At 29.9% G+C, this 11847-nt stretch overlaps 1 protein-coding gene across 1 annotated transcript in view; it reads left to right on the top strand.

The window, feature by feature from the left end:
• Window positions 1-1502: 1502 nt before the first annotated feature.
• The window catches only part of LOC117171416 (palmitoyl-protein thioesterase 1), a 14024-nt gene continuing 3679 nt past the window's right edge, over window positions 1503-11847 (top strand). The window contains exons 1-4 of the mRNA XM_033358719.1: window positions 1503-1685; window positions 10913-11022; window positions 11139-11266; window positions 11547-11705. Coding sequence (XP_033214610.1) covers window positions 1586-1685; window positions 10913-11022; window positions 11139-11266; window positions 11547-11705 — 497 coding nt within the window. The 5' untranslated portion in view covers window positions 1503-1585. The remainder of the gene's footprint in view (window positions 1686-10912; window positions 11023-11138; window positions 11267-11546; window positions 11706-11847) is intronic.

Genomic DNA, 11847 nt, shown 5'->3' with positions numbered 1-11847 from the left:
CTTTAAACCAAAGGTGAAATAGTATATTTTCTTTAAGAAAAATAATTTTCAACCCATAATGACGAATTTTTAACGAAATATTTTAATTTTAAACTGAAAAAAATACAAATAAATAAAAAAATTCGTCTACAATGTCAAATTTTCAAGTTAAAAGATGAAATTTTCACCCAGTAAATAATTTATTAACAAAAAAATATGAAGTTTCGACAAAAAAAATTAATTTGAAATAAAATTAAGAATTTTTTCTGCAAAAACAAATAAATTTATAACCAAATAGAGGAACTTTTAACCAAAAAGACACATTTTCAATTCAAATTATTAATCTTTACCCGCAAAACTGAATTTTAAAGCAAATAGTTGAATTTCTAACCATAAAGATAAATTTCCAACCACAAACATTAATTTTCTACAAAATACAATAATTTTTAACCAATTTTTAATTTTATTTTAACGAAACAAACAAAAATGTTTAACAAAATAGTTTAGTTTTTAACAAACCAAACAAAAAAGTGTTATCTAAGAAATGAATTTTCTACGAAATAGTTGAATTTTGAAGAAAAGAAATACAATTTGAATCAGAAATATCAGGGGTCTTCAGCGTGGATAAATTGAGCCCCAAATACACATTTGCAAGATGTTTCGTTTCCACTACTACGCCGCCTCACTCAGCACAACAAAATTCTGTCTCACTCTTACAGCTGAGTACAGGGCCGTTTTGATACAAACGAAACATGTGGTAAATAAGTATTTGCGACCGAATTTCCCCTCGCTGAAGAGCCCTGTGGAATATAAAAATTTCACCAAAACAGACGCATTTTTAACTAAATGAGTATATCCATTTTCCAAAAAAAGTGTTAAATTTTTAAAATTTAAATTTAAAGTCTAACATGAAACAGTTAAGCATTCAAATTAAAAAATGTTTTCAAACGAACAAGTCAATTTTTAACAAAATAAATTAATATTTAACGAAGGACATACGTTTTTAACAAAAAAGATTAATCTTTCACTTAAGAGAAAATGTATTTTCAAGCACGAACATATCTAATTCTCTAAAAAAAAATTAACTCTGGACGAGTGGTCAACAAAATATTGTAGCCAGAAAAAAAACATAAAAAAACGAATTTTTAACAAAATAACTAAAATTTTCGAATAAAGAAATGAATTATATACCACAGAGATGCATTTTCGATCAACAGGATTAATTTTTACCAGGAAAAGACGAATTTTTATTTAAAAATACCTGAATTTTCAGCTACAAAAAGTAACTTTTAAACACAAACTGGAATAACTTATTTTTTCTAAATATTTCTTTTTTCATATATTTCATAATGTTTTGATATGGATGTAATATATTTGCTATATGTTAATTCATGTCAATTCTTCCTCATTTTGTTCTTCAAAATTGTATTTTTATTGTTTAATTTACTTTGAAAATTGCGCGCTTTTCATCACTTCTGGTTCCGATTTAATCGTAGCCAATCAAAGCAGTGGGAAGTTTGTGACTTTCTTCTGGCTGTATTTTTGTTTTCGTTAACCTCTTATCTGTCACGTAGTAATTTACTGTAAAAACATCAGAATTATTATAATGTATTTTGTAGTCAAAGCTACTGTATTTCTATTTTTTTTAATAAATGCTAGTCAAAGTTCAAGTGCAGCTATACCAGTTGTCCTTTGGCATGGAATGGGTAAATAAGTTTCTCACATATCTTCTCTCTAAATCCGGATTAAGACTTTCCTGGAATTAATTTTCTTACTTTTTAACCGAAAAAATATGAACATTTACCAGATGAATTTATTATACTGTATAGACCTTTTCATTTAAGAAAAAACTATTTCGAACAATTGGAAGTAAAAAAAACTTCCCACAAAAGGAATGTCTGATACACCAGGAGAAAATCCATTGAAAAGAAAAAAGGTTGGTGCTCACAAGAAGTGCTGTTTTGGAAATTGTAAAAGTGACAGTCGGTGCAAGTCCTGCTTGGAATGTACTTATTACATTTCCAAAACCCTGTTTAATGTTTCGAGAGGGTGACATTCTCGATGATTCACTTAAAAGGCATATTTAAAATTGCGCGAAATGCAGTAAAAGTGATATGTGGGTGAAGATATGTGCGCGCAGAGACGATAATTTTTCAAGCATGAATGACAACGACACTTATATTTGCTTATTGCATTTCGTGCTTTTTTCCTTTGGTACATTGTTTTCTGCATTTTAACCAACTTTTTAACTGCCAAATGGTATTTTTTCCACCTTTTTATGCAATAATTGAGCACCTGTCAAATTATTTTCTTTCACTTTTACATTATAATTGGGTATAGTTGGAGAGCCGAGGCCGTTTGTAGCGAGTTATTAGGTAACGATCCTGCCACTGTTTTCCTGATTGTTGAGAATATACTGATCTCGAAATGTCGCTTCTCCAGGGGTAGACCCGGGGAGGTGTTTATTTACTCATTCGAAGTTGTAAAAAAAATGATTAAAATAAGTCATAGGATAACGGCTTAATCTTTCTTCGTTGAATGTGTAAAAGAATATGTCATTTTAAAGTTATTTTCTAACACCCAAATTTTGTATATAACATTCTACTCATTATTCAAAACATATATTCGAAGAGGCAGAACAAAATCTCGGGGATAACATCCGGGCAGAACATCGCAAACTGCCTGGTTTTAACATTGGTCATTGTGCGTTGGTTAACGGCCTTGACACTGCGAGCAGACTAGCAGAGTGGTCACTTGTGCTCGGAAGACGATCAGTAGCGTAACTAGAGATATAGTTTACGCCACTCTGTTCGCAGTATCAGGGCCGTCAACCGACGCACAATGACCAATGTCACAACCGGGCAGTTCCCGATGTTTTGCTAGGATGTTATCCCCGAGATTTTGTTCTGCCTCTTCGAATATATGTTTTAAATAATGAGTAGAATGTTATACAAAAAATTTGGGTTTTAGAAAATAACTTTGAAATGACATATTCTTTTACACCTCTAGATCGTTCTGATCCCCCCCCCCCTTCCGCACCGGCCTGTTGTTCTGCCAATTGCACGGAGCATTGTCTAATTGTTTTGATATTCAACACAGAAAGGTTAAGCCGTTACCCTATGACTTATTTTAATCATTTTTTTTACAACTTCGAATGAGTAATTAAACACCTCCCCGGGACTACTCCTGGAGAAGCCACATTTGGTGATCAGTATATTCTCAACAATCAGGAAAACGGTGGCAGAATCGTTACCTAATAACCCGCCAAAAACGGCCTCGGCTCTTAGACTAGTACGATAGTGTACATTTTACCAAAAAAAAAGTACTGAATTTTTAAATGACCGCTAAGTGTCATGGCGGAGCCTAAACTTCCGCTCTTAAATGAAAAGGACTATTCCACACTAATGACTTACTTCCGGCTAAGATATTCACGGGCATGCAAACGTTTCGAGCATATTTTCGTTAAAATCTATCCTATCATACCAAATTTTAATGTAAAATTAAATGAAAAAGATGTGCCAGGTGTCGGATTACTGAATAAAAAGGTGGAAAAACATACTATTTGCCAGATAAAATGTAGTTGAAGTGCAGAAAACAATGCACAAAAGGGAAAAATCAACAGCTGGAATAGTATAAAAATCTTTTTTTAAATAAATATTAAATCATCTGTATTGATAAAAAAATATAAAATAAGGTTAATGAAGCATTTTTATAAAAATGCAGTTGAAAACGAATTAATAACTGATATTATAATTGGGTTGCCAGTTTTGAGATTCATGTAGCTTGCAAAATACCTAAGTACATGCAAATTCTTTTTGAAGTTTTAACATTTTTCTCTGGAAATTCGAACAATAAAAGAAATATTAATTGAAAATTATGAAAAAAGTGTAATAAATATACAAAATCAAAGTGGCTGCTTCAACGAGAAAGCAGGATTTTTTTGTGAAAGCCGGGAAATGACAATTCATTTATTTTTGAACTGTGACTTTGAAAGAAAAATCTATCCAATCACTTAAAATATTACGAATTTCGTATTACAAAATTTAAAATAAGTTCGAATAAATTTTTTTTTATAAATGTAAAGTTCGATTGTTAAATTTCTTAATTATGAACTCATTTAATTTGCAGTTCCTAATTCTAAAATCTTATAGTTTCAAAAGTTTCCATTTTAGCTCTTTACTTTGAAGCCAAAATTTCCAATACAAAGAATTTTAAAGTTAGGTTTGGAAGACTTGAAAGATTTAAAAATGAAAAGTGTTTAAATTTGAACATTTTTAATTAAAAACTTTTTAAGTTCATCAACTGTAAATGTAGATAATGTAAGGATTTTCTAATTAAACTGTAGTTCGAATATTAATAATTTAACAATAATTCACTTTATAAGACGATTCTAAACTCATATTCAAAATTAAAGTATGCACAGATTTCAATGTTCAAAATTGAATTGTTTCAAATAAAAATATTATTATTTAAAGAACTTTAAATGCCAAACTTCACATCTTATTAAAAATTTGTTTAAGTTTAAAATATTCCATCTTTCACGCACTCAATTTGTAATTTTATAATTAAAAAAAAAATAACAGTTTGGAAAATTTAGCAATATTTGACTGTCGATATAAAATTAATAAATGCAAATCAAAAATTCCAAGCTAAACAATTATAAACTGAATTGTTTGAATTAGAAACCCTTGAATCGTCTGAATTTCACAAATTTAAATTTGTAAGTCATCATTATATTGTATTGAATGTTAATGTGTAAATAACAATGGAAGAATGAATTATTCATAGTGACTTAAAAATATTATTTGCTTTTTTTATTAATAGTAATGTTTCTGATTTAAAATTGATAAAAACTTCTTCAATTTAGAATATTTAAAATGAAAGCATGGATTTTATTTTGTAACTGAGAAGCTTTGAACTTTTTAATTCATTGAAGTTTATAAGTTTTCGTTTCAACAGCATTTCCAGTTTAAAAAATTAATTTCCAACAACAAAAATTTTTAATCAAGAAGATTTACTATTAAAAATACAAGGTCTGGACTAAATACTTTAATTTTTAGCCAATTAATTAAGTTTTTTAACAACCATTAATAAATCTTTGACCGTAAATAGAATAGATAGATTTTTAATTGAAAACATAATTCAACCAAAAAAATATATATATATTTGTAAAGTAATAATTAGATCCCCGATAAAAGAGATAAATTTTCGACCAAAAAAATGAATCTTCAACAACAAAATGCATTTTTAATCAAATGTAGTTAATTTTTAACCAAAAAGAGAATAGTTAAATTTTCAATTAAAAATTGATAATCAACAAACAAAAAATAATTTTAATCTAAAGAAATCAATTTTTATCCCAATAGTTGAATGTTTAACAAAAAAGGGTAATTAAAAAAAAGACGACGTCTCAAAATACATTTTTAACCAAATATAGTTCATTTAAAAAAAATAAAAGGTAAAGATTTAAACAAAAATGGTATAGTTATAATTTTAGTCAAGAGAATTAATATTTAAAAAAAAGAATTTCCAAAAAGTAGTAAAATATTCATTCAAGGAAATGACTTTTCGAGAAAAAAGATTATTTTTTAACCAAGAAGATTAATTGTCTACGGAAAATAAATTTTTTAACAAAATACCTATATTTTCAATTAACTGAAAGAAATGTCAATCAAAAATGGAAAAATTAAATTTTTAGGTAAAAGATTCATTTTTTAAATCATTTAAATGTGGCACTCTGTTTTTAATTAAAAAGGAAAGGACGCCTTCCTTATTCAGCTTTTTTTATTAACGGTTCTGGTTTTGTCCATCGAAAATTCTGTTTAAAAAATTTCAAAATCCATTTTCCAGCAAAACTATACTTACGAAAAAAAAATTCAAGAAGCAAAATGGTTCATCTCAAAAAGATCTAAACATTGTCTTGATACTATTTTTTCACACAATGCATAGTTCTTCTTTCATTTTTAAAAAAGATTATTCCAAATTCTCTCTTTTTTTATTTTATTTAAAGGAGAGTTTAAAATAATACCTGCTCTTGTATATCAGTTTCTAGTATAAAAAATGATTTCATACTAAAAATTAATGTCATTTATTTTGAAATAGTATTTGATAACAAAAAATTGTTATAAATTAAACATTTATAAGCACTTTATAAAGTTATAAAAAAAATTTAATCTACTAAGTTTGACATTCTTATTTGAAAAATAATAGTTTAAATTCTCACTTGGAAAAAGAGAATTTGAAAAAAACCTGGATCAAATTCAGAATTATAATTCTTGTCCCTAATTCTTTGTTTCAAAACAGAAACTCCTTTCAACTCACCTGTGATTCGAGAGGTCCTGGGTTCGATTCCCAGCGGAGTTAAAAGGCGTTTCTATGTTCATAGAAATTTTTATTTAATTCGCACAACAGACGTCATCAATTTTAGAATAAAATTTTCAAATTGGAACAGTTAAAACTTTATTCATGGCGACTTTTAAAATAATGATGTAATAGTATATTGAGCAACGAGTGTGGGTCATCGGTGGCCCCGTACGAAATATTCATTCACTTATTTATAGTTCATGTATTAGTTATTAAAAATAATAAACCTGGGGTTCTCCGAGTATTGACTGATTCTTTTTAATGCCAAGAGATGGCGGCAGCGTGCCAGCGTTATAATGAGCAGATATAATTCGCATCCTTGCCGCTACGAACAGCACCATCGGTATCATAAAATGCGCGGTTTTACAATTTGAAATAAACGAAATTTAATGCGAGTACATTTGAATTGAATAAAATGTCTTTCGAGAAAAGATTGGCAAAGCAACAGTCGGCATGAAGAGAAAGGAAATATCTTTAACAATAAAGCATTCTTTCTGTAAATAAAATGTCAAGACTAGTATGATGAATGTAAACGAATGTATATTTAAGATTAAATTTTAGCATCATGTTCATTTTACGAAAGAAGTATTAACTTTCGACAGCAGGATGTATAATTTAGATTTTAGTTTCGAACCGTCGACATAGAGTCGCTGTTTCGGAGGCTAAGGAAAAATATAGACTTTTAGAGTAGGGATTAGGGCCAATGTATAATGAAAGAATGTATGGAAATGTGGGGGAAGCTGAGGACCGCTGCGACGGCATCGAAGATCCCAACGATAAAGTAAAGGATCAGAAGAATCTGGTACACAGCCGCGGCTCGTTCGTTAGTTATCTCGAGATATTAAATTAAAGTTTGTATAGATAAAGTTTAAAAATCAAGATTAATAAAATATTTGTTTATTGATTCAGTAATAAAAATTTCAGTTTTATTATCTTTCTTTTTAACCTTAAATTGAATTAATTATTTTTATTTAAGAAGATTTCCAATCAAGGATTTCATCGCTGGAGTTGGGTTTCCAAACCCTTAATTGTGGAAACGGACTCGCCAATTTTTAATTTATATATATAAAAAGTTAAAGACCTATTTTAAAATTAACATTTTAAATATTCCAACTTTTCGCGTCCTAATAGAGTTCCGCTTGTTACAACGTTGTAACAATCGGCGATTGTTCATTGTTACTGTAATAGCCCGATAGAGGCAGCACCTCCCGGGAGTACAATTGAGCGTGAGAAATTTTAATATGAACACAATAATTTCAAATTGCTAGAAATAGTAAGTTCTTTCTATAATAAAAGATTAAAGATATAAGATTTACGAAATTTAATAGATTTAGAAGAGGAATTTATTAATTCGATACTTGGTTTACTTTTACCTTTTGCGCGTGTTTCTGGAAAAGTGATTGTTTCAGGTTTTGTTTTTAGTTCAGTTTAGAATGCGAAAATGAGAAGAAAAGAACGTGCTTTGAACAAGCTTTAAAATGGGAATTTTCGAAAAGGGGTTAGAAAATCACGAAATGAACTTAAAAATACTGTGTAGAATGATTAAATAAATAAAGAAAACATTATTTATTAATCAATTTAGGCTATTATTTGCATTGCATTTTGGCAGCATAAATCTGTAAAATTTAGCATAAATTTTTCTACCGTTAATTATTTGACATTTTTGATACCGAAGCGTGAAATGAGATTTAAGCCTAAGTCGACGAAACGTGTTTAACCCTTGAAGTGCATCGTTGGTAAACAGATCATTAAGAGCATCGCGGGTATCCGACACCCGAGCGACTTTAAACGTTAATTACTCATCCGCTATTGAATATTTTGTTACAACAATTTAATCCTATATACTCTAACATATCTTTTTTTATTATACAGTGAGTATTTTAATTATTTATTCATTTTAATTATGCGAAAATAAATTTTGAAAGAAAAATAACGGAAACAATCAGTCCGCTCCGCGGGCGCCTTCTCATGGCACGCTGCGCACGCGGCTCCCTTCGCTCGCAAGTTTGAGCGCGCCTCGGGCGCGAGACTATAGGTTCTCGCGCTTCGCGCTCGGCCTTTGTATATTCCTTACACTTGTGCACAGATTTTTTCAAACTAAAAGTCAAAAAATCGACAACAGTAATTTTCTGATATTGACTTCTGTTTTGTTAAAGCTCTTTCGGCGTTAACGAATACATTCTCATCACGTATCTCGTGCTTCGCACTGGAATTTTTATCTCAACTTGTATATTATTTTCATAAATGTATATTATTACAATTCATAACATGGATTGATATTAAAACAGACATAGTTTCATTTTCTCTTTTTAAACAATGCGCATTCTTCAAGAAAATTTGTTATTAAACATTTTACTGCAACTTCTGCTGGTTTTATAAAAATTGATCCCTACCTCTGTGACCCACAAAACTTCGATTAACGAGGGTTTGAATAGAAAATTTTTTTTTAAATTTGTTTTAAAAAATCATAATATTGACCAACAAATTATTATAACCATGGAAAAAAATTTGTTCAACAAATAATTTGTCAAATTGACAATGTTTTTTGTATATTGTCCAATATTGGAATACCTTTATCTAATGCTATTTCATGCAACTTAAGCGATTTTAACCATTATCCTGTTATTCTGAACCAAACAAGTCATTTTTATTTCCAATGTGCGGCACTCCTTTAGGTACGAAGCCAAAAACTCTTGTTTTAATTTTTTCGTTTTTAAAACAATCTTGTAGGGCATTAAAAAATAAACATTTTTCTTTTCTTTACTTTTTTCCATATCTTGCGGTATTTAGCTTAAAATGGTGATTTTCGAGTGCTTTTTTGAATTTTGTAAATGCTATAACTCTGGTGAATTTTTCTTTTATAGAAAAAAGTCATTAGGATAAATTGTTCGTCTGTTTGAATACTATGAATATCCGTGCATAAAATTTTTGAAAAAAGTGATCTCAAAAATTTTCAAAATACGCTCACGTTTTTAATTTTCATCCAAAATGGCTGGCTAACGAACTTGACCTTTATTTCTGAAAACTAAAAGAGTATACCTAAGGCCAATCCAATCTGTCAATTCTTTCGAAAGTTATCATGCTAACAAACTAAAAATCTACAGAACACACACAGACACACACTTTTGTGAAAACCTGTTTTTCGGATTCAGGGTGTCTCAAAACGTGGACATTTGACAAAAAGGAGGGGGGCCTCAAATTTTTAACAAATCTAATACCTTTTTTTAATGAGAATGTAAAAAATTGATTTTTTCACTTGAAAAATCGTATCTCGCGTAATTTTTAGTACTTTTAGCTAAAAATATGAAGTGCCAATTTTTATGGTAAAAGAACACATCAATCCTCACACATTTTGATCAATTTATTTCAAACCAAAGAATAATTAAAATGATGAAAAAATACAAAAAATGAAAAAAGGAAGTAAAAAAAGTATTGATTATAAAAGAAAAAAGAGTATTAGGCTCATTCCAGTCACGCACACTCCTTACATATGCCAACGCGGTGTCGGTTGCACATTGGGGGCAGGCAAGTGCCACAACGAAGCGCAACAAGCGTGGTCGTAGACTATACGGCATCTGCTACACAAAAAAGTGTTAAATAATGAAAATAAATTATTTTTTTCACATTCGATAATGTACTTTAGTTAAAGGAACACCATGATGTATATGTGCACGATGAAAAAATTTGCTCCAAAAACACTTTTTAACTCACTACGTGTACTGTGGGTGTCCGATACCCACGAATTTTGTAAGGTCTACTTTGAGCAGCTACTGTGCGTATACTGACGCTTGTCAAACTATACTAACCTACTTAACTCACAATTAGTGATCTCAATTAAAGGTAGATGGCGACACATACTCAAGTTTTCAAATTAAGTAATGTCTTTGAGAGCACAAAAATTGTTTCGGGTATTAAACACCCTACGTGCACTTTAAGGGTTAATAGAAGTTTTTTGGGGAACGAACTAGGCCCGGTTTGAATAACATGTTTAATTAAGACTTAGATCATACTTAAGTCATGCTTTGGTCAATTTGAGGATACAAATTCGAGCTTTCATTAGTTTAACGAGTGAGTGAGAATGAGAATAAGATTGAGCGAGAGACGTATGTATTACTGCGCGACCCGGGAGCCCGCGTACACCATCGATTTCCGAGATCAGATTTTGACTGACTCGGGACGCAAAATCTTTGTTTCTGTTCTAAATTAAAATCTATATTAATAATGTGTTTTATTAAATTTAAAATAATTTAAACTTTTAATAATAAAAATTGTCTCAATAGAGAAGCCTGAGTATCAACCTGGGGTTCGCCAAGTCGTGGACCGCATTACGACCATTTTTCTCTCGTAGTGGAAGAAACCGAACAAAAGAGGAAATACATTTTAGAGTTGTCCATTTTTATTACATTACGCGTTCAATTATTTTCAAATGAAATTAAATTTTCGCGCCTTTTTATTCTGAACTGTGACAGCCTCGATTGGCGTGAATAAATACTTTTGCGGGAAAAAATAACAAAGACATCTATGATAAAAAGAAGTCTTACTCACGCATTAATTAAATTGTTTATTTTAGGCGACAGTTGCTGCTTTTCATTTAGTCTCGGGTATATTAAAAAAATTCTCGAGAATGAGATTCCTGGAGTTAACGTGCACTCAATTAGAATTGGAAAAGATGAAATAGAGGTTTGTTTAAAAAATGATAATAATTTTCGTTTTCTTCAGAAAAGAGGAATGTACGTTTTTGTGCAATTATTAGAATTAAATTATAAAACTCATCTATAATGTTATTGCTTTTTTAGGATGTGGAGAACAGTTTTTTCAAAAACGCCAATGACCAAGTAAAAGAGGCTTGTGAAATATTGTCCAATGATGAATCATTGAAAAATGGATACAATGCTATTGGATTTTCACAAGGATCACAATTTTTGTAAGAAAATTTATATTTTTAAATTTAGTGAATAGTTTTGCAATAGGATTTTGACTCTAATACTCGAATACTATTAATTATACTACAATTGTTATTAATGTTTTAATACTATAGGTAAAGCAATTCTCGAGTCGCAATTTTGATAAGAAGATGTGGATATATTTTTAATTTAAAAATATAGTTGGTTTAAATTAAAACATGAAAAATTCTCTCAGAAAAATTGTGATAAACAAATTGGTTTATCAATTAAATAAAAAGTGAATTGAATTTAAATTTTTAGGAGAGCTTTAGCTCAACGGTGTCCGGATCCTCCAATGTTAAATTTAGTATCAATCGGCGGACAACATCAAGGCGTCTATGGGCTTCCAAGATGCATGTCTTTGGACAATGTCTTCTGTGATTATCTAAGGAAGCTTCTACATTATGGAGCATACTTCAAGTAATTATATAATAATAATAATAATAATAATAATAATAACTAATAATAATAAGAGCCTCGGTGGCTCAGTTGGTTAGACACTTGGACTTCACCTCAGAGGTCCGGGGTTCGATCCCTGAGCCGGTACCTCTGGAAATTTTTC

The sequence above is a fragment of the Belonocnema kinseyi genome, chromosome 4, assembly GCF_010883055.1.
Source record: "Belonocnema kinseyi isolate 2016_QV_RU_SX_M_011 chromosome 4, B_treatae_v1, whole genome shotgun sequence".
Taxonomy (NCBI): domain Eukaryota; kingdom Metazoa; phylum Arthropoda; class Insecta; order Hymenoptera; family Cynipidae; genus Belonocnema; species Belonocnema kinseyi.
This window is presented reverse-complemented; position numbering and strand designations above follow the sequence as displayed.